The 23,266-nt window shown below is 39.5% G+C and overlaps 1 protein-coding gene across 1 annotated transcript in view; it reads left to right on the forward strand.

Annotated features, from left to right (window-relative positions):
• The window catches only part of LOC136877176 (esterase FE4), a 75,530-nt gene that overhangs the window by 21,147 nt on the left and 31,117 nt on the right, over positions 1–23,266 (forward strand). Inside the window, exons 5-6 of the mRNA XM_068228725.1 lie at positions 7,936–8,135; positions 21,502–21,676. Coding sequence (XP_068084826.1) covers positions 7,936–8,135; positions 21,502–21,676 — 375 coding nt within the window. The remainder of the gene's footprint in view (positions 1–7,935; positions 8,136–21,501; positions 21,677–23,266) is intronic.

The raw sequence follows: 23,266 nt of genomic DNA on the forward strand, positions 1-23,266 counted from the left end.
TATTATACAGACAGTGGAAGAAACCGAGAAAAATAACAAAATCATTTCATATTATTAGAGGTATTTGCGAAAAAAATGTAAAGAAAGCAGAGATAATTACATGTAGTTACGGAAGAGGTGTCCTGGACTGTACAACTTAGTGAAAATCCAGGAAATACCTCATAAGGATGACGTTGTATACTTTAAAAGATATATTTAAGTAACTATTAAAGAATATGTCTGTGGTAGTAAATTATAATTGAATGTGGGAACAGTCACAAGTGAGTGGCATTTCGAAATTGAACAGAACCAGTGACATGTGACAGCGATGGATGGAATGATCGGACAGTCTCTCCCCCCGGGTTGGTGGCCGTCCGTGGCTGAGGGGGAGATGTCCGTTCATTGTTTCCAATCGGTCGTGTGGAGTTAAATATCGTATTCGATTTACTGTAATTAATAATTCTAGTTGCATGTGTGTGCAATGGTCGCGGTGGACGGACCTTCTCCCACTCTCCGGAGGGCGGTTATCCCTGACTTGGGGGGGGAGGGGGTCTGTTCGCTGTTTTCATAAGGAAGTATAATATGTATGTGGTTTGCAGTATATACTAACACTAGAAAGATACCCGTGCTTCGCTACGGTATTGTACTGAAATTTATAATTGAATGCTTAACGTTTTATATATAATCCGCCGAAATTCTCGATCTGACTGGTTTTCTGAGAGAATCCGTCAAAATTCGCGATCTGACTCGTTTTCTGAGCGATTACGGCAAAATTCCTCCCATATTTCCATCTTTCTTTCAGCAATGGATTTCGTACTTCCCGGGCTAGGTCCAGCTATTCCACCCGGTCAGTTGGGTCCCTGAATCTTTGCCATATTTTCCTACAAACATATTTAATATGGATCAAATCCTTGAGGAGATCCGGCGTGGTGTCGTCTTGGGTGGCTTGCCAGTACTGAACCCCCGGCCGGACTGTATTCGTAGTCATTACCCGACCAGAACCCGTTTCCAGCGCGGTCCGCACATTTTGACGACGGTCCAGAACATTATTATTATTATTATTATTATTATTATTATTATTATTATTATTATTATTATTATTATTATTCCGAAGTATCTGTGGAACAGCAGAGGTGAAAGAAGGTGCGGGCTGGAATGGGTCTAACTACACGTTCGAAAAATGAATTAAAATTTTAATAAAGGTTATATTTTCAATAGACAACAAGATTTAACAATTTTTCACTATGTGAAATAACCATTAAAAAAAACACAGGTACAATGATAATTTTACAAGCGAAAACACAAGTTAAGGGGTCTTTACAAATTCTGGGCTTCGATCCCTAAGTTTATAATTCCTGAGCCCTCAGCTCACAACCACAAATTACCAAAGGGCAGAAAATCCTTCATTACATGGAGCACTTGCTCCCATCTAGTAATGTCAAGCCTCCTAGAGGCACCTTTCAAAACACCATAAAGAGCTGACCCGCTCTCAATCCTTCAAGCCTATTAAAGGCATTACAATGCTTTACAATCACTTGTCATCGAGGCGCAACTTACAAGAATTAAACAAGGGTATCTCGTACCCAGCCTACAGGCCCTTAAAAGAAAAATAATAGGTTAATTAAATGGCCCAAAATACCAAGATGAATGAAGGCGTTGATTGCGCTCCTACATGAAACCTTAGAAAACCTAAGGGGCACTAGGCCGATGACACAGGGGCTATTCCCAAGCTAGGGAGGTGACTCGTATTAAAAAAATTAACACATTAATGAAGAGAAGAAAATCGGTTATGAAAAAGTAGTCACCTCAAATCAAAATTGAAGGGAAGCTCGAGAGGATAAAGCACTCTCTATCCCCGATTTACAGTTAAAGTAATAAGAAAATATTTACATAAGCCGGCACTAAGTTACATTTCTAGAAAGGTAGGTTACATTGAAAAGGTATCGGACCTTCCCCGAGGGCTAAACTGCTGAGCTAGCAAGAAATAAAGATGTTAAAAGGCCATTACCTTGTAGAAGAGCTGCTGGTGGATGAAAGAGGCGCTTCCCCCTTGCTGCTATACTTCCATACACTAAGCTAGATGTTTTACGAGTGGTCGAGAGCCAGAAAAATCTGTTTTTATACTCTCGGGGAAGATTCGAGACCTTTCATGAATGATTAAGACACACCCACGGTCGTTTATTGGGTAGCTTACAGTTATACATAAACTTTGGAGAAGAAAGACGCCATTGGCTGAAAATTAATGACAGAAATTTACGATTGGCTAATTTCAAAACTGGCGGAAAGAAAGATTAATATTGCCAACCCACAAATGAAAGAACGACATTTAGTAAAGAACAAACTTATGAATACAAAATATCTTCAAGAAAAGTTCCTTCACTTCACACCAGGGTGCATGATCATAGTATTTTGTAGACATCTGTGAGAGAATGTCCACACTTATTGATGAACGAAAAACAAAAACTAATCGAAATACACATCGTGACATCTTCTGAGAAACTGTGGAATTAATTCAATTTTTAAAGTTCAGAGTTTCTCCTGTAGAGGAGGATTTACTGGCGCAAGATTTAAAGTTGCGGCGTAGGGGTGTACCACCCGGTACAGACCTCCCCCCCCCCAAAAGTCCTTCCAAGGGGTGACACAGAAGAAGTTTTTTTTGTTTTACCAATAATTGATCATCAACTGGAGAAAAAGTCTACTTCCTTGTAATTAGATTGGTGGGAGAACAATGAAGAAACATTAATAGATGAAAAAGTCTTTTACGTTGAATAGAAGAAGAAGACGTTTGAAGAAAGAAGAAGAATTTCAAAGTCCTTTTTTTTGTTGATAACTTGTTAAACTCCAGATTTAGATTATCCATGTTGCCGTAGAATACTAGGTACATGTTGCTAATTTTGACGGCAATACCAGCCGCCGCTGCCAATGTCCAGTCAAGGTCGCCCGGACCCCTCAAGTACCCTGAGATACCCCTCTCCCGCACTATGAGAGGGGTAGTCGTGGTGAAGGACGCCGCAGATGTGAAGTTTGTTTACAGTCCTCAGATAATCTTGCGGTTGGTGCGCCGCACTTCATCCTGCGCCTGGAGATAGACTCTGGCTCGCCGTACACTGTAGGACATCACGGGAGTGGAGTGGGCCCTTACCCCACCACGGTAGCGGTTAAGGTGCCGAACGTCTGCGGGGCACTGAAACAGTAAGATCTCCGCGGCAGTATTGTTGTTGGCATCTGATTTCTTATTTTAGGGTACGATCTTGTTGGTGAGGCAGAGGGGTCAGCGGCGTAGAAAAAATTTTACTTTTAGTACTTTTGTATTAGAGAGGACCTTGCCCTAGCCGGAATGAAGTTTACCAGATGGTGTGCATGAAAATCTTCAATAGTTGATTGTTCAGCAATTGCTCGTACTATTTTGTCAGAGAGGACACCAATGCAATAGGGATAAATAATATGCAGAATTTGACACGGAGAAAGAGAAAATACAAGGACGTGATCTTGGAACTCAACTAAAAACCTTAGGAATGAAATAACATCACAAGTAGAGTTAACAGAAAAATTAGAAATACCCCTGAGCAACATTGCTAATGGGTGAGGCAAACTACTGAACCCGGGTGACATAGTGGGTAACGGCCTAAGGGGTGGAGAAGCTGTTTCAGAGGGTGCATTATTCAACACAAAAGATGGGACGGATGTACGACGACCTGACTCTGTTTCCAATGGGACAGATGTTTATTGAGTCGCCACTGATTTTCTACCTCCTTCACCCGTGGGAGAATCCTCCTCGCTAACTATGTTTACCAGAGGGGGTTGGTCGGTTTAGGGGGTAACCGATCCAGATAACAATTGGCTAACCTTACTGGACAATTTAGAAATGTTTTCGAGAAGAGCACTAGCCTCCTTCCCTTGAATGTCATTTAACTTAAGAGACAATAGATCAGTAACCCTATTGTAAAAATGGAACTATCTAGCTTGTACACGTTTAAGTTGATTGGGAGAAGGATCATTTTCTTCAAAAAAACTAACTAGAGATGCTAGCTCAGTAGTATTGTCAGTGATCGTGGAGAGAGCGTCGTCAATCTCTTTCTCTCCCAAAGTGGGGATGGTAATCGGTAAATCAAGGGAATCTTTAAGCTGGTTGGTATCTACCTCAACCGTGCCTCCATATTGCACTTTTCTAATAGTTAATTCGTAAATCAATTCCTCCTTTCATAAATAGCCAGGATGGAAGACATCGCGAGGGCCGGACATGATGACAGACACTTTATAAATTTAGAAAAATCGAAAAATTCCAGTGACTGAGAAAATTGTTAGAGTTCAAAACAAAAGCAATATTTAGCCGTCAAAACAACTATTATTATTATTATTATTATTATTATTATTATTATTATTATTATTATTATTATTATTATTATTATTATTATTATTATTATTATTATTATTGATGTTCTGTACCCCACAGCAAAATGCAAGACCGCTACTTGGCGGTAAATTACATTTACTGCCATTGTCATTGCTAACAATGTGACCAGCACCATCGTCGCGCGTAGGCAAGTGCGCGAGATTTCTGGCGACACGAATGATATACATGCGTGCATTATTGACCTTATTATAGAGTTAAACATTTGAACGGTCAATGTCATTCCTATCGTTTATTTCAAATGTTTTAAAATTTTTATTTATATGCCAGGACAATCTACTGTAATCTAACTTTATGTTCTCCAAAGGAAAAGATGGCTCTTGAAAACGAACCCAGAAAAGATTAAAAGTGATCAGTTTATGATCAGAATAAGTACATTATGATTGGAAAAATCAATTGCCCTCAACTCCCTTTTCACCCCACCGCCGTTAAGTTGATTCCCCGCCCCCCACACACATCAAAAAAGAAGGCGTGTTTCTTTATGTTTAAAGGAGATTCCAAATACCAATATTCACGTCTGTTACCTTCAGTTCTGAGATACAAGTATCCCCATAAAAAGAATTCACATTTTTAACTTCCTTTCACACTCCCCCTACCCCTTAAGTGAATTTTTCGGTAAGAAATACTTGTTTCTTTAATAGTAAAGGATCTTCCAAATACCAATTATCACGATTCAAACATCTCCAGTTTTTGAGAAATGTGTCCTCATAAAGGGAATTCAACTCCTTTTCACCCCCGCCCCCAAGATGATTTCCCCCCAAAAAACGCTTTTTTCTCTGTTCTTAAAGTAGATCCAAAACCAATTTTCACGTCTGTAACAACTTTAGTTTTTATTAGGTGTAAGTATCCTCATACAATTAATCCAATTAATTTTTCAATTCCTTCATCTCCCACAACTATTGGATTTTCGAAGAATAATTTTGCATCAGATTCCAAGTACTAATTTTCACGTCTACAGAATCTTTCTTTTTTGAGATAATAGTATCATCATACAAATAATTCAAATAATTTTTCATTCCCCCCCCTTTTTGGTGGATTTTCAAAAACTACAAATACGTATTTCTTCATTTTTTAAAGGAGATTCCAAATACTAAATTTCACGTCAGTTACAACTTCAGCTTTTGAGATGTCAGTATCCTAATTAAAATAATGCAACCCCATTTTCAGTCACTTTTACCTCTCCAAACAAATAGTTTTTCAGAAAACAAAAAATACACACTTCTTCATTTTAATAGATGTAAAAAATACTATTTTTCACTTCGGTAACATGTTAAGTTTTTGAGATATACTGTAGAAATGCTCATTTTAAAATTTCACCCCCTCCCTTTTTAGTTCCCCTTAAGTGGAGTTTCCAAAAACAAATCACCTATGTTTTTTTACTTTTACAGGAGATTTCAAAAACCAATTTTACGTCTGTAACATTTTACGTTTCTGAGATATACTGTAGATATAGATTAAAATTCACCCCAATTTGTCACTCCTGTTTAATTCCAATTAAATTGATTTTCCAAAAACAAAAAATATGTGTTTCCTTATTTTATAAGGAGTTTATAAGTACTAATTTTCAGGTCTGTAATATCTTCTGTTTCTGAGAAATAAGTATCCTCATTTAAGGCATTCAAAGCCTTTTTTCACCCTTTTCACCCCTCCTATTGGGATTTTCCGAAAACAAAAAAATACGTGTCTCTTTTTTTCAAAGGAGATCCCAAAATAACAATTTTTAGGTCAGTAATATCTTCTGTTTCTGAGATATAAGTATCCTAATTTTGGCATTCAACCCCTTTTTCACCCTTTTTCACCCTTTTTCACCCCTCCTATTGTGATTTTCCGAAAACAATATAATCTGTGTTTCTATATTTTTAAGGGATTCTAAATACCAATTTTACATCTGTAAACTTTAAAAATTTTGGGATGTAGATACACTCATTTTTAAAATTCACCCCATTTTCAGCCCCCCCCAATTAATTGAATTTTCCAAAAAATGCGTGTTTCTTTATTTTTAAAGGAGATCCCAAATACCAATTTTCAGGTCCGTAATGTCTTCAGTTTCTGAGATACAAGTATCCTCATTGAAGGCAATGAACCCCTTTTTCACCCATTTACACCTATCCTATTAGAATTTTCCGAAAACAAAAATATACGTGTTTCTTTATTTTTAAAGGAGATTCTAAATACAAATTCTTACATCCGTAAACTTTATAAGTTTTGATATATAGGTACACTCATTTTATAAATTCACCCCCTTTTCACCGCCCCCCACCCCTATTCATTGGGTTTTCCAAAAACAAAAAATACATGTTTCTGTATTTTAAAGGAGATCCCAAATACCAATTTTCAGGTCTGTAATACCTTCAGTTTCTGAGATACAAGTGTCCTCAATAAAGGCATTCACCCTTTTCTTTCACCCCTTTTCACCATTCCTACTGGGATCTTCCGAAAACAAAAAAATGCGTGATTCTTTATTTTTAAAAATGATTCTAAATACCAATTTTTACACCTGTACTCTTTTAAAGTTTTGAGATGTAGATACACTCATTTTAAAAATGAATCCCCCCATTTTACCCTCGCATCACTTGTACTTTCCAAAAACAAAAAATACGTGTTTCTTTATTTTCAAAGGAGATCCTAAATACCAATTTTGAGGTCTGTAATATCTTCGGTTTCTGAGATACAAGTATCCTCATTAAAGATATTCAACCTCTTTTTCATCCTTTTTCACCCCTCTTATTGGGATTTCCCGAAAACAAAAAATATGTGTTTCTTTATGTTTAGGAGTTTCTAAATACCAATTTTTATATCTGTAAACATTGAAAGTTTTGAGATATAGATACACACATTTTAAAATTTCACCCTCTTAGTGGCGGAATATCCAAAAATCCTTCCTTAGCGAGCACCTACATTGTACTATAAATGTATCCTCAAAATTTCATTTCTTTGTGTCCAGTAGTTTTGGCTCGGCGATGATGAATCAGTCAGTCAGTCAGTCAGTCAGGACAAGTTCTTTTATATATATAGACTAGCAAGATACCCGTGATTCGCTACGGTATTATACTGACATTTATATTTGAATGCTTAACGTTTTTTATATAATCCGCCTGAATTCGCAATCTGACTCGATTTCTGAAAGAATCCGACAAAATTCGTGATCTGACTCGTTTTCTGAGAAATTACGGCAAAGTTCCTCCCATTTTTCTACCTTTCTTTACAGCAATCGATTTCGTACTTCCCGTGATAGGTCCAGGTATTCCACCCGGTCACTTGGGACTCTAAATCTTTGCCATCTTTTCCTATAAGCAGTTTTTATATGGATCGAATCCTGATGTTGGTGTTGGGAATATGTGGTGAAAATGGGGAGGGGCGGTGGTGTTTAAGATCAGTCCCTTCAATTAAAGGAAATATGCATGGAAATGCATATAGCTGCTAATTATGACTTACATGGACGCTTTGTTCACCCACAAAGTCTTACAGAATGTAAGTTAAATGATACAGCACTATTGGTACTACGTACATTCTAGAATTTGTTTGTGACTGACCATATATTTCAGGACTGTTTCGCGGCGCCATTGCTCAGAGTGGCTCAACATCCTCTGCTCGCGGCATTGCTAAGAAACCCAGAGAAAACGCTTTTCTCGTAGGCAAAGCGTTAGGATTCAATGGAGAGTCCAGCCAGGACTTGGTGGACTTCTTGCGCAGCGTCACCTCTGATCAGCTATTTCTCACTTCACTTGCTACCATAAATAAAGAGGTGAGTATTATGTCTATTTGGTCTTTCTTATCACTTACTTCCTATTTACCCTAATCCTTCTTCCACTCCAGCCTATTCATTTTCATGATTTTCAAGATGTGCGTCCATTGCCTGTGAAGAGGCGCAGGAGTAAATTTTACTCAGGAGACTTAGGATCAAGCACTATCAGACCCTACCCTCACATGTGTGTAGGAAAGGAAAGTATCTCTTACCAGGATTCACAATTGGAATCGGACGGATCAAAACTGTGCGAAAAGTTAGAGTAGGTATTCACCGCTCTGTTACAACTGTTTAATGTTCCAATATTCACCAAGAACTGCAGCACCTAATTATAAAATATTGATGTGTATCCGTACCCGTCAAGGGAAAGAAACAATTTCAGAAATATTAAGGAAGTAAAGAAGAACATGCAATATGCCATCTAGATATTCAAATTAAATAATTATTGCGTATGTGAAACTCTAAGCGAATTCAACATGCTTAAAAATTCTATGAAGTACATGTGTGTCACACTTAAAACTGGACTTAAGCAATATGTGTCATTACATTATTAAAATATTGTGTAATTACAGTTAAAATTGAGGACAGTTTTCACAAAACGCAACAATTACAGAAAGTAAAATTTTCAGGAGTCCGCCTCTGTGGTGTAGTGGTTAGTGTGATTAGCTGTCAGCCCCGGAGGCCCGGGTTCGATTCCCGCCTCTGCCACGAAATTTGAAACGTGGTACGAGGGCTGGAACGGGGTCCACTCAGCCTTGGGAGGTAAACTTAGTAGAGGTGGGTTCGATTCCCACCTCAGCCATCCTGGAAGTGATTTTCCGTGGTTTCCCACTTCTCCTCCAGGCAAGTGCTGGGATGGTACCTAACTTAAAGCTACGGCCGCTACCTTCCCTCTTTCTTGTCTATCCCTTCCAATTTTCCCATCCCCTGCAAGTCCCCTGTTCATCGCAGCAGGTGAGGCCGCCTGACCGAGGTACTGGTCATCCTCCCCAGTTGTATCCCCAACCCAGAGTCTGAAGATCCAGGACACTGCCCTTGAGGCGGTAGAGGTGGGATCCCTCGCTGAGTCCGAGGAAGAAACCAACCCTGGAGGGTACACAGATTAAGAAGAAGAAGAAAAATTCTTCTGGAAACACGCATTATTGATTATCTTCCAAAGGAAAAAAATATTAAACTGAAAATTCACTTATAATACAACATTAAGACAAAAGTTATTACTATAACGTCCATTACCTGTGTAGAGGCACAGGAGCAAATTTTACTCAGGAGGCTAAAGATCAAAATAATTAACAACGGTAGAAAAATAGGGCTGAAAATTGTGGATTTTCTGCAAAACTCAACTTCTACAGGAACGAAAGTTTACAAAACTATTTTCAAATGTTATATTTAAAATATTAAGCACAACTACATATTGAAAATTAATAGATTGGCTGTCTTGGATACTCAGCATCATTATTGTCCTCACTTCGCCTTGAGCAACCTTGTAATACTGCACAATAGAACAGTTTTGCCTCCTCGAAAGATGAAGTGAAATATTTCGTAAGTTTCTTAACATCCTCAATTTTCTTAACATTGACATGATTTGATCATTTGTTGGCCAATGTCTTGTCCATACTTCTGAATTTGGCTGTACCACTTTCCAACACCTCAACAACACTAGGATCACCAAAATAATTTGTTCGAACTTTGCAATGAACTCGATTTTTTAGTTCACATACTACGTTAAAACCCGCACTTCTCTCCTCCTGAAGGGTGACTTGAGTTTCTAAATACGTCTACTTACTTATTTCAAGTCATACACTTCCCAGCTCTTCCCAAGAACAAGACATCCCCCGTGCTGATTCAGTATTTGAGACGGGACTGATATAGTTTCCTCTTTTCTCATTTGTTTCTCAATACTACTAAAAACTTACCTGGTTGCCAAAAGTTAAAAAATAGTCGTAAATGTATATAAAATCCGGAATAGTAGGCTATGTAGATGTTGATGTTTGATAAATATCTTTTCCCGTAGATGTGTAGTTTTGCAAAAGGTCCTAACAACTGAAGCTCTGTTACAGCGGTAGATGTTCACTTTAGCCACATTTTGATGAGTGCAGCTGATTCATCTCTTATTAAACTACACGACCTCATATATATATATATATAACTCATTTTAGGAAATTTTGTAGTTGTTGAGTTGTGCAAAAATGATCCTCAAATCATCCATGGCAAATGCAAAGAAATGAAATTTACTGGAACGACCCAGATCTACAGTTTATTTCACGTCGCAACGTCACAGTTAGGTTTTATGGAGACTATGAGGTAGGAAAGGGCTAGGAGTGGTAAAGAAACGGCCGAGGCCTTAATCAAGGTACATCCCCAGCATTTTACTGGTCTGAAAATTGGAAACCACGGAATATCCATCTTCAGGGATGACCCAGATCAGATAAATATGAAGGTCGTAAATTTGTGCAAAATGATTATGTTAATTTTTCAAATTATTATTGCTGTGAAGTTTAATTCATTTATAGTAAGAATAATTATAGTTTCTTGTTGTGAAAATGGCAACTCCGGCTGTGACAGCTGGAGAGCATCAATGAAGCCTGTAAGTCTACTGAAGATGTCGTGCATAAAGTTATTAGAAATACCGCACGTAATTTTGTTAAGGCTGCTGAGGATATGAAATATAGTTCTGCTGCTGCTTCGTTCATTATTTTATTAAATGGTGACTGTACCAGTGAAATAGAAGCTTTCTTGATTTCGAAGAATGGCCTTCTCTAACGGGACGTCGTTGAAATCCAAGAAGATGCGGCTTTGAAGGGGCTTTCGGAAGTGAGACATCTAAGGCTCTCAACCTGGAAGCGTGGATCGGCAGCCATGGGCCATCTAGATTAGCCTGGCATTCCTTCCGCTTAGTTGTGCCAATAATGAACTTGTTGGACTTCCTGCGCGACGTAATCTCTTTAAACTACTTCAAAACACGTATCAACGTGAAAACTAGCTAGTGACTTTACGTCGCAACTACACAGATAGGTCTTATGACGACGATAGGATAGGAAAGACCTAGGAGTTGGAAGGAAGCGGCCGTGGCCTTAATTAAGGTACATTTGCCTGGTGTGAAAATGGGAAACCATGGAAAACTATCTTGAAGGCTGCCGACAGTGGGATTCAAAACCACTATCTCCCGGATGCAAGCTCACAGCATCGCGCCCGTAACCGCACAGCCAACTCGTCCGGTCACCGTGAACAAAGAGGTGATTTTTTCTTTCTTTCTTATTACTTCCATTCAGTTTTTCACCTTTTCAGTCAGTTTCAATTTGCCTGTCGGACCTCCCTCGGTCAACTTTTGTTCTTTTCCCATTCCGACGGTATTACATTTGCGGGGCCTACGGAGTCTTTCACTTTGACGCACTTCCCTCTCTTAAGCCTATAACTTCATTTTTCGAAGGATCAAACTTCTTCCACATTCATTTCTGATTAGTGTTGGGAGAGGGTAGTTGGCCAGTTGAACTTCCTCTTAATAAAGACCACGTAGACGTTCAAAAAGGTATCTTTAGCCATCACCTATAAAGAACTTTGGTGTAAATGCGTTGATTTGGCACGCTGGAAGAAGATCTTAAGATTACAAGCATGCACCTTGACCAGGCACACTATCATTCCGAATGGTGACAGGGGGTCAAAACAGCAGACACCGGCAGCATGTGGGACAAGCGCTAAACGGAAAAGAAAAAGAAAAGCTTGTACTTTACCGCCCGTAACGGTGCAATGCACTGTATTAATATTGTGTTTAATTTGTCCTATTCATTCTATTAAATTAAAGTGAATTAGTTTCTCACGGTAAATTTTGTTAGTAATTATTTTAATGACTAAACTATAGATTAGATAAACGTGAGGTACTAGAAAGTAGAATCATGAGAAAAATCTTAGGCCCTGTGAAAACGACAGAAGTATGGAAATTAAGATCTAATGATGAAATATACAGGAACATAGAGAACATAACAGAAACCATAAGAAAAAGATATTGCAATTGGATGCCGTTATGCATCAGTAGACTAAGCGCCATTTGATGAAAATTGAGATTTTAGCGCCATCTTGTAGAGGAAGGCTTGAACTATTTATAAAAAATTCCCCACTGCATTACAAGAGGCCGTTAGTTGTTAGTAAACAGAAAACCTAAGCGACAAAGCGGAAATCAGTAAAAACGTAAATTGCATCAGTAGACTATGCGACTTTCCAGTCTGCATCATTGGATCAAGCGCCACATTCCTCACACTGCGCGCGGATGACAGCGTGGGAGCCCGCATTTTCGATAGTGCTGACATTTTTACGTGGTGATACATTGAGTGGTTCATCAAGTGACGAAATTCAGCGATGTATCAAGTACTTCCAAAAGTAAGGAGAAGGACAATGTTACTAATGCAGCTTGCTAAGAAGGTTGCGTCTGAGAATCATTCTCTAGAATTTGATGGTGAATCTCAGGAAGTAAATCTAAATAAGTCAAGACACGGACGACCACGGGAAAGTAGAGTTCCATTTCACCAGGCATTAATACCTCTGTGGCCAAAAGGAAACCCTATCTCTGAAGCCAAACTAAGAGACTTTGGTTCGCTGATGCACCTAATACCTACAGATGCCAAACAATTTTACCAGAATCTTCAAGCAGATTCTCAGATCGTGGATGACGTAGATGAATTTAATGGAGATCCTGATTTCGAGATTGAATGAACTGAGAGCAACAATCTTATTACCTGTCCAGTGATTTGTGTGTATTTATGGGAGAAAATATCTTTAATCACATTTTCTGTCTCAAGCAGAACAAAACTTATCCATAGGCTTAAAAATATCACGTCAATACTGTACTCTCAGAATATAATAGGCCTATCGTGAAGGAAAATCCATTAACAATTGTATAGACTAGAATGGCTCATGTCTTACCATTTGTATTTGACTCAAATAAGTTGAAATTCCTAAAATCAGTAAGTCGTTATAGCAACGACTTTAGAGAATAGCTTCCCTTCTAGAATTTCTCCATTTAAAACTTGAATAATGTACCGGAGTTGTGGCGCGGCTCGTGGTGGTTCAAGCACTTAGCGGGCCTTTTCAGACAGTAGGAGATTCAGTTTTTAATCATGGCTGCCACCACGTTGTATTTTTTTGAAGTTTTACTCAGTAGATACTCAACAGTTAGGGGTTATTGGTGTAGCATCGTGATACATTATTCGCACTTGAGAAAAACCTTAAATTGCATCAGTAGACTAAGCGCCATTTCTTGAAGAAAATCTATGTAGTGCGATTATAAAAATGTTGAAATTTGGTGAGAAGGTACAATCTATTATCCTACAACACCAGTAATACCATATTTAGTAAAATTATGTTCGCCCGAATTTACACATAGAACCAAATTTAAACGCGATTATCTCGCAACCAACTTTTGGCGCTTGGTCTAGTGATGCATAACGGCATCCAATTTTTCGGACATATTTACAGAATGGTTGATCCCAGATTAACGAAAAGGATTTTCAAGTACCTTTGGGACAAAAAGGCAACAACTAGCTGGATTCAAGAAGTAAAGAAAGATTTAGAAAGAAATAATATAAGAGAAGAAGAAACTATGGACAGAGAAATATTTAGAAAGAGGGTAGTAAGTATGGAAGGATTCCAAGGAAGACTGAACAAGAAGCCTGGTGCGAAGTGGTCCGAGGACAGAAGGAAACAGCACAGTGAAAGGATGAAAGAATATTGGATGGAGCGGAAGAGAAAACCACAAAGTATGAAGAACTGAACTGAAATTAGCACGTGGTCCTTAGAAGGCCTCATCGAAAAGAAGAAGAAGAATAGCATCTTATATTTGGTAGTCCCGGACCAATTCGTTTAGTGCTTTGAAGATAGACCTCATTAAAATGTAATTTTTGAACCGTCATTCTAAAGGCAGTACTGATGCATGCAACGCTACTAGTTGGCGGAGTGAAGAGTTATTAAAACAGAACTTAAAAAAATGTTCGGAAAGTTATGGAGTTACAAGACAATACTGTAGCAGGTAAACCTCCTGAGAGAAACATGGACAACAACGTTAGTAAAACAAAGCGCATACATTTTTTTCAGAAGCCATGGACCTGGACTAAAGCCCAGAAATGCCATATCCGCTCTGTAACTGGACTGGGATAAGTTTAATACTATTAACGTCTTACAAGGGCATTTTCAGGCTCACTTAATACTGAACAAAGAAGGCTGAGAATATGTTATGATAACGTGAAGAATGAGAGTATAGGGAAAGAAGGAAGGTTCTTGAATGGCGGCTAAATGTAGACTCTATACTACTCAGATTTCTGATACCGCCAGAATCGTAAAATAACAGTTGACCGAGAAAGGATGAGAAGCTTAAGTTTGCAAATTTCCGTTGACCGTTCCTGCAGCGATCATATCCAGTTTTACGTTGAATACAAGTAAAAATGGATTGAAGTTCGCGTGATTTTTGATTCCACGCACAAAAGCATGCCAGCACAATTAAGTGGAAATAATAACAGGCTCAATTATAAACCTCGATAATTCCCAATCAAACACTATTTTGAGCCCTAGCATATTGCAAAGTGTCAGAAAAGGCATTTAGACTCGGAATAGCTAGTTAAAGCCGTTTAAGTACTTATGCTACAATCGCGGTACTTACCTCGACCACACATTCATTATCTTCCCCGACCTCGTACTTACTGCAGTTGTGTTCCGTTGCATTGCGAAAGGAGCAAATAGCCTTACCTGCTGAATTAAAACTCTTCTAAGTCGTTGGGACGAGGGCCAATGTGGACGTTTATTTATTACTGATAAATCGTGGCACGGTGGTCCTTTCGCAAGACCCAAAACTGTAAGAAAAACATGTTCGAATACAGAGAGAATTTATCTGAAGGAATAGCACACAAAAGATTTCAGTGATTCGTCAGGCAAGATATTCAAAGATATTTTAGAATTGGTGAAAAGTTTTCAATGAAAACAGTGCGGATTCAGACCACAGAGGGTCTCTCATGGCCAGATGATCGGTATGTGTCACGTCGTTAAAAAAATGTTACGGGAGGAAACACATGGCAGAGAACCAAGGGAAAATGTAATGGTCATACAGAGAGATCATGTAATCATAAGGGTAGCTTGTTACAGACAATCATTAGCGTATAAATTGTATTTACGGTACGGCTACAGTGAGAATTGGTGGTAGGATGAGGTTTGTTCCAAAATACTTACAGATGTTTGACTAGGCTTTAATCTTTAACACATGTTGTGTTTGACATGAACCATTTAAAGAAATATATAAAACAGTAGGGATGAGTTCAATCGGAAAGGAATGTAGCAAGCAATCTGAGAAATGTTAACGTCTTGGTCTGTGTTGGAAACCCGCGTGCTTAGCTTGGAAAGATTTTTGACATGAAAATTATATAATGTCCAAGAATGAAATAACGTCGGATCGGAAGACATCTAAGAGAACTGAAAGGTAAATCATCATCATCATTAGTCATTATGCTCATTGCTGAGAGTCGAGACCTAATTACTCTATAATTTCTGCGTAGCAGCCTTGACGAGATGCCTCCATCCAAAGAGTTCCTCAGCTTTCCTTAACATGATCTGAAGAGGCAGGCCAGTGATCTTCTTCGCCTGATCTAACCATCTACTTACTCTTCTTCCTAGTGGTCTACCGCCTTCAAGTTTGCCTTGCAAACTGGTATTTTCCAAGATTTCTTCTCCTTTTCTGAAAATGTGGCCAAGGAACTGGAGGTAACACTAACTCACACGAGAAGATAGACGTTACTTGATGCTCAGTTCGTTCAGAATGGAGTCATTGGTTCTTCTTTCCGTCCAGGGTACACACCTCATCTCAAAGGCATCAATTCGACTTTTGTCTCTAGTATTCATGGTCTAGGTCTCACAGCCATACAAAAAGACCGAGAGCACTAGTGATTCCACAAAGCACATCTTCGTAGCTTTCGATTATGCCCAGTTCTGCCAGATCTTAGTGAATAACCCAGATAAGCCTGCTGCCCTATATGTTGGACAGTACACGTTTCGGTATTCTAGCCTAGTTCAACGATTCTCCGGCGAGTGACTCTTTCTTCATAGCCTTGTTAAGGTTTCTTGTTGTCATTTGTGAGTGTTCCAATATTGTAAGTGCTGACACTGTTGTGAAAATTGTGTTCTGATCGGAAGGTAACAAGACCTGCTCGGCCATGGCAAAACTTTTGTGAGTATTATTTGCTGTTATTCAAACATACAACTGTGTTGTTTTATATGTACACTCTAAACACATCATTACAGCACAATATTATGTTACGTTAGTTATTTCTAATTACAAGGCCTTCATGCCCGCTCAAAATAGGCCGTCCTATATAAAGGGCGGTAGGATAATACAAATAAGGTCATTTTAAAACAATACTTGCTACATTTTATTACGAAACTTAGCAACCAAACTACCCGTAACATTAACTGATGACTTTATTGTTTGATTTTAAGAGAGGCCATATTTGACGTGGGAAATCACTAAACCTTGATGAAATCTTAAGAGATATTAGAAGAAGAAAATGCAGATGACCCTTTCCCTGCTCTTGATATTTTTATTTCACCTTCAGATAATGAAGTTGAAAATATCAGTGATGAAGGTTCCGGTAATGAATCGTATGTAGACATAAATAACCTTCCAGGAAGTATTTTACGTGCACCAATTGAGGTTAGAGGACTTGAAGAGGAATCAGAAGAACCCATCCAAATTCTATCGTCATATTCTAGTGACATATCAAACAAAACAAAAGGTGCAAATCACGTCCTAAAAAGAAGCAAAAGGTAACCCTGAATTGGAAATGGGACTACTTAGTTCCAAGATTGGCGGACTGGGTATCCTATCAAGGACCGTTGAGTAACACGTCACCCATTTATTGGTTTGGTTTATTTTTCGATTGGGACATTATTATTAATATGACGGTCACTGAAACTAAACAAATATAATGCATGTAAATGTAAGCTAGGAGATGTAACTACAGAGGAAATTAAGTGCGAAAATGGTGTACTATTACAATCTGGATATTTGAATCTAGCGCGGTGTAGACTGTACTGGGAAAACGTACCGGATGCTAACAACGTACTTGTTGTTTCTGAAATATCATGAGATTGCTTTGATTTCATATTCCGACATCTACACATGAATGATGCGGAAACTTTAGATAAGGAAGATAAGTTTAAGGAAGTGCGACCATTGATAAGTATGCTGAATGACAAGTTCAAAATCTATGCCCTCAAGTACACTAGTGTCCAAAAGTTAAGCATAATCACTAGACGAGGCCATACCACCTGATAGGAATGTCGGACGGATTACTGAACAAATGGAAGCTGACTCACACACCATATGTCATACAACTTGTCCAAAGAAAAGTGCCGTAAAGGTTCTGATAGTTAAGGTAGACCTTTGACAACAACAACAAAAGCTTGGCAATGTCTTCCACAACAAAATGTGCTGTTAGTAGGGTGTATTGTTACCCCTAACGGCCACACATGTTTCGCAGCGACGTGGCATTCTCTATCAGAAGGCCCAAGAGCTCTTTTGGCAGTCGATCCTATTCCTCCGAAAGGGCAATGCGAAGGTCTTAGTGTCCTTGGTAGAGGCTGACGAGATACAATTCGCCTCCCCAATGCATCCCAGGCATGTTCTATAGGATTAAGATCCGCAGACATCGTTGGCCAGTCCATGCGTTGAAAGTCTTCCCCAGCCAGAAATTCATCCACCGGAGCAGCGTGGTGCGGTCGGGTATTATCGTCCATTAAGAGGAAGTCTGGACCAACCGCACCTCTGAAGAATCGACCATGTGGTCTCAATACCTCATCCCTGTATCTCCGAGCGTGAACAGTGTTCCTCGGGCCACCCATGAAGATGTGCAAGTCCGAACGGCCATTCAACATAATGCCGCCCCACACCATGACGCCACCACCACCATACTGGTCCCGTTCCACGATGTTTCTCTGGTTGTATTGGCTACCCGGTTCTCTCCAGATTAATGTGCAACGGGAATCGTTCTGCAAACTGAAGCGGGATGCATCTGTGAAGAGCACATGCCTCCATTCATTCATGGTCCAGTTTCGATGTTGACGGCTCCACAGTAAACGGGACCGTCTCTGTGCTGGAGTGAGTGGGACGCACACTGCTAGATGTCGGGCAAAGATCCCTGCAATTCTGAACCTCCGGTACACAGTTTGCCGGGAAACGGCAACCCCTGAGACGGCTGCAAGCTCCGCCGACAATTGTCTTGCAGGTGCATTCCGATTTCGTCGGACGGTTAAGGACAGATATCGGCCCCGCTGTGAGGTGGTTACCCTTGGTTGACCCGGTACTGGCCTACGACTAACATCTCGCCAAATGGCGTCTTGTGCCATTATGTTATCACGTTCACCACGAGGCTACACTCCGCACACTATAACAGAGCAAACACGACTGAGAGAATATGGGGCGCAGGCACTGGCTGTGTTTACCTTGCTGTTACGCCGCTAGTCAAAGCAAGGAACACTCCTTTCCTATAAAGAGCGAACACATTAGGTTGGTAGATACATATGTCCTGCGATTTGCGGTGTGTTTCCTGTTGCCCTGCTAACTCGTAACTTATGCTTAACTTTTGGACACTAGTGTAGAAAACCACAGCTTTGATAAAGCTATTGTACCATATTACGTGCACCATGGATGAAAACAATTTATCCGAAATAAGCCTATAAGATGTGGTTTCAGATTTCGGATTGGTGCAACTGACAATGGACTTATCTTCTGGTTTGAGCCATACAAAGGAACATCAACTCCAATAAAGGACTGTTACCAGGAAGACGGCCTAGGTGGCAGCGTTTTGTTACAGTACTGTGATGTCGTGAGGTCTATGAATACAGATATAGCCTGTCATTTCTTCGTCGACAATTCCCTTACCAGTGTCCCTTAGCTACTTCATCTACAGAACGGAAAATCAAGGTTACAGCCACAATTTGAGGCAACAAGACTTCGAATTTCCCCCTAGTGGATACTGCAGAAATGAAGAAACTGTAAAGAGAATCTTTTGTTTTCAAAACTGCTGAGGGATAAGTGGTTGTTTGCAAATGGAACGATAATAACGTTGTAAGTGTTGCAACAAACGCTGTGCCTGTGTATCCACCGCAGTTAGTTCACGCTACTCTAGGAAGGAAGGGAGGAAAATTATAGTTTCTGAGCCTAAAACTGGGGCTGTTTATAACAAACATATGATTGGAGTCGATCGTTCAGATAAAAATAGATCTCTGTACAGAGTATCCATCCGTGGCAAGATATGGTACTTCCCAATTATAATGAATGCACTGCATTGACATGACAGAGCAGAATGCGTGGCTTCTTCACAAGCATAGTGTAGGGAGGGTCGACCACCTAGCGTTCAGGCGACGTATTGTTACTGCCCTTTTAGATAAAATAAGCGGACAAATTAAAGGGGACCAAGTAAACCATCAAGAATGGAGCACTTTTATTCCAGGTGCAACCGGCTAGACTAGTTGATCATCCCTCAAGAATCTGAAAGAAGATATCGATATTGTCACCAGAAGACGACAACATGGTGATGAAAGTGTGACATTGGTTTGCATGTTAAGTTTTCTGTGGCGTATTACACAAAGGAATAGGTGCAGTGCTCGATAACTTCTATTTAGTTGTGTGATTTATGTGATTGTGTGATAAGTCACTAATTGGAGTTTTATGTTGCATTATTAAATATGTCATTGTTATAAATGGCACTCCTTATAATTTGTCCAAATTTTCTCTTTTAAAGCCTACGGTCCTATATATAGGACACCATTTAGTTCGCAGACAAGCCTCTGAATAAGCGAACGACTGTTACAGTCGCGTTTAGGTAACACCATTGAAAACATTTTCGAGAGAAGATAAATTAACCTGCGGAAAAAAAAAAGTTTCAGATTTATCTGTGTACCATTGCAGCACTACTTAAAACAACACGTCTTTTGATCACTATTTCACTCTTTCCATTGTCATTGATGATAGACCCAAGGTATACAAATTCCTTTAATATCTCCAGGTCTCTCAGACATTCTATAAGTTGGATTTAATCTTGCCGATCAACTACCATTTGTTTGATCTTTTTCATGTTTATCTCTAGACCATAGTAAAGGCCAATGTTCTTTACTCTTGTAAACAGGTCAGAGAGTTCCTCTTCACTTCAAACTATAAGTAAAGTGTCATCTGAGAATCGCACGTTGCTAATTTTTCTGCCGCCAATCGACATTCGACCATTCCAGCCATCGAGAGCTTTTTTGAAAACACACTCTGCGCAGATGTTGTAGTGTTGAAGTGTTAATAGGGACTATGCAACCTGAACATATGGAGCATTTCAAGTACTTAGGGCGTTTATTTTCTCAATATGATAGCAGAAATAGGATCAGGTTGTACATGGCTTGCATTTATTACCGATGGTTATATACTGTATGTATGAAGGAAGTGAGCTGTCGGAAGAAATTCTTTACGTGGCTCTGTGTCAGGACAATTTTGCTGAACGGGAAGGAAAGATGAGTGGCCTGAGAGCATCTTCTTCATAAACTGAAAAGTGCTACGATGGTTGTTAGTGGAAAAAATAGCAGAAGGGCATTCGTAATGAAAAGATGAAAGTTAAGATAAGAACGACTTCATTGGGTGAAGCCGTCCGTATGAACTGATTACTGTAGAGCGGTTATGCGAGGCGAATGTAGGAGGATAGACTAATTAGGAGGGGTATAGTTCACTCACAGAGTACTGCAGACTGAACGTCAAATGACTAAACACTCTATAATTAAGGTACATGATATACGAATGACTAATGTATTTATTTAATGTATTAGAGACAATTGTTAACACAAAAATGCATAATATATTCCATGATAATGACCACGCAGTTTACTATCCTGGTTCAATCTGGGGAGAGAATCGCTTTAAATAACCTTTTACCTACATAGCGTAACGTTCAGCATCCCCGCTGACTCATGTTCGATTCCCGGTATCACCAGGCATTTATGATTGGTAGTAGGGCTGGTATGTGGTTAACAATGTCAATATACCACACCTCTATAGTTGGTCTGCTTCTAAAGAGCTACAACACCTTATCACTCAGCATGTATTAGAGTGATGATGAGCTCGAATCCCACTATCGGCAGCTCTGAAGAAGTTTGCTTTGGTGGTTTCCCATTTTCACACGAGGTAAATGTAGGGGCTGTACCTTAATTCAGGACGAGAGCACGGTTTTACGAATTTTGTAACTTTCGCATTTTGTTCATCTTCAGACAAGGGAAGTGGCGCCATCATACTATGATATTATATTACCTCACTCATGCTTTCAGTATGTTTTGTGTATCATGATGTCACTCACTCTGTGTGCAGGACGAGTACCGCCTTGCGAGGATATTCCATGAGCTACCTTCTGTGGAGCCGGTGGTGGAAGGAGAGGAAGCCTTCATTACGGAGGATCCACTGACTCTTCTGGATGAGGGGAAGTTCCACAACGTTCCCTACCTCACAGGAGTAACTTCAGCTGAAGGAGTATTTCTCCTTGAAGGTATAATGAAATAGTAGTTCCGAATGATTAGATCAATGAGTGATGCACAATTTTTCTTTTCATTATGAAGCTTAGGATACTTTTCAGGATTCGTGATTAGAATACAGAAACCTTCAAATATTTGAAAATATCTAAAATTGATGATATACGTGTGCCCACCGATAATGTCTCTTTGATTTCTTTAAGACCTTTGACTCGTTTAACCATGAGTTGTTTCTTGCTAAGCTCAAATCATAGTGTGAACCATACTATATGTCTCATAGATCACAAAGCCCACTTTTCTCGATGAACGATCCTCTAGCTGGGAAAAAGTGACATTTATCGTACCACAAGGATCAGTCCTTGCTCCATTATGCTTTTCTATTTATATTTAAGTCATATCCCAAGTCTTTAAAAAGCAATTAATGTACCGGATTACTACCACACTAATCCCACTAACGTACCTTCTTGTATAAATCACTTTAATCATGACATTCCTTGATTGTTCAACTAGAGCGTAAATTATAGCCTCCAATCCAATGCGCCTAGACCCAGCATATTTCCATGAGTTACAAAAAAATCTTGAAAACTGTTCATCTCAAATCCCTCCCGATCTAATTTCGTGTGACTATTTCTAGCCGAGTGCAGCCCTTGTAAGGCAGACCTTCCGATGAGGGTGGGCGGCATCTGCCATGTGTAGGTAACTTCGTGTTATTGTGGTGGAGGACAATGTTATGTGCGGTGTGTGAGTTGCAGGGATGTTGGGGACAGCACAAACACCCAGCCCCCGGGCCACTGGAATTAACCAGTGAAGGTTAAAATCCCCGACCCGGCCGGGAATCGAACTCGGGACCCTCTGAACCGAAGGCCAGTACGCTGACCATTCAGCCAACGAGTTGGACATCCCTTCCGATAAAGGTTGCAGACACAGATAACTCTTACTGTCATACCGTTAAGAATCTAGGTCTAATTTCCGACAGAACCTTATCCTGATCTCATCACACGTCTCCAAGTGCTTGACAAAGTTGTGTCATTCATGCATAATTTGAAATGTATCGTGTCATGTCCCCCACTTTATACGTAGAAATTACTTGTACAATGTCTGATATTCCCAGTCATTCACTGTGGTTCAGTCGAATGTAACGGTGTATTCAAAACCTTGAATATCAAACTACAGAGGGTCCAAAGCGGATGAGTTCATTACGTTACAAATGCCAGACGTAATGAACACATTACCACATATTACCTTGAATTGCAAAGGTTGAAACTTCATGAACCTTGTGAGTTCTACGGTATGTAGTTGTTGCTAACGACAAAATTCTGGAAACGAAGCTCCATTCTACCTTTATAATGGATTTAAACATATGGAGCCAGTATATAAGAGATATAATAGGTTTCCCATACATCGTACCACAAAATTTAAGAAATCTTCTGTTTAGACAACATTACGTGCTTTAAACTTCTTTAAACGCCACCGTCTCACAAATACATACTCAACAAAAGTAGCCCTTAACATCTTTCTTCCTGGAGGAGTACGCAAGGTGCTCAGAGTACGGAGACATGTTTACCAATCAGAAAGTCGTATGTATCTTAGCAATTTTTCAATCAGTT

The sequence above is a fragment of the Anabrus simplex genome, chromosome 7 (genome assembly GCF_040414725.1).
Source record: "Anabrus simplex isolate iqAnaSimp1 chromosome 7, ASM4041472v1, whole genome shotgun sequence".
Taxonomy (NCBI): Eukaryota; Metazoa; Arthropoda; class Insecta; order Orthoptera; family Tettigoniidae; genus Anabrus; species Anabrus simplex.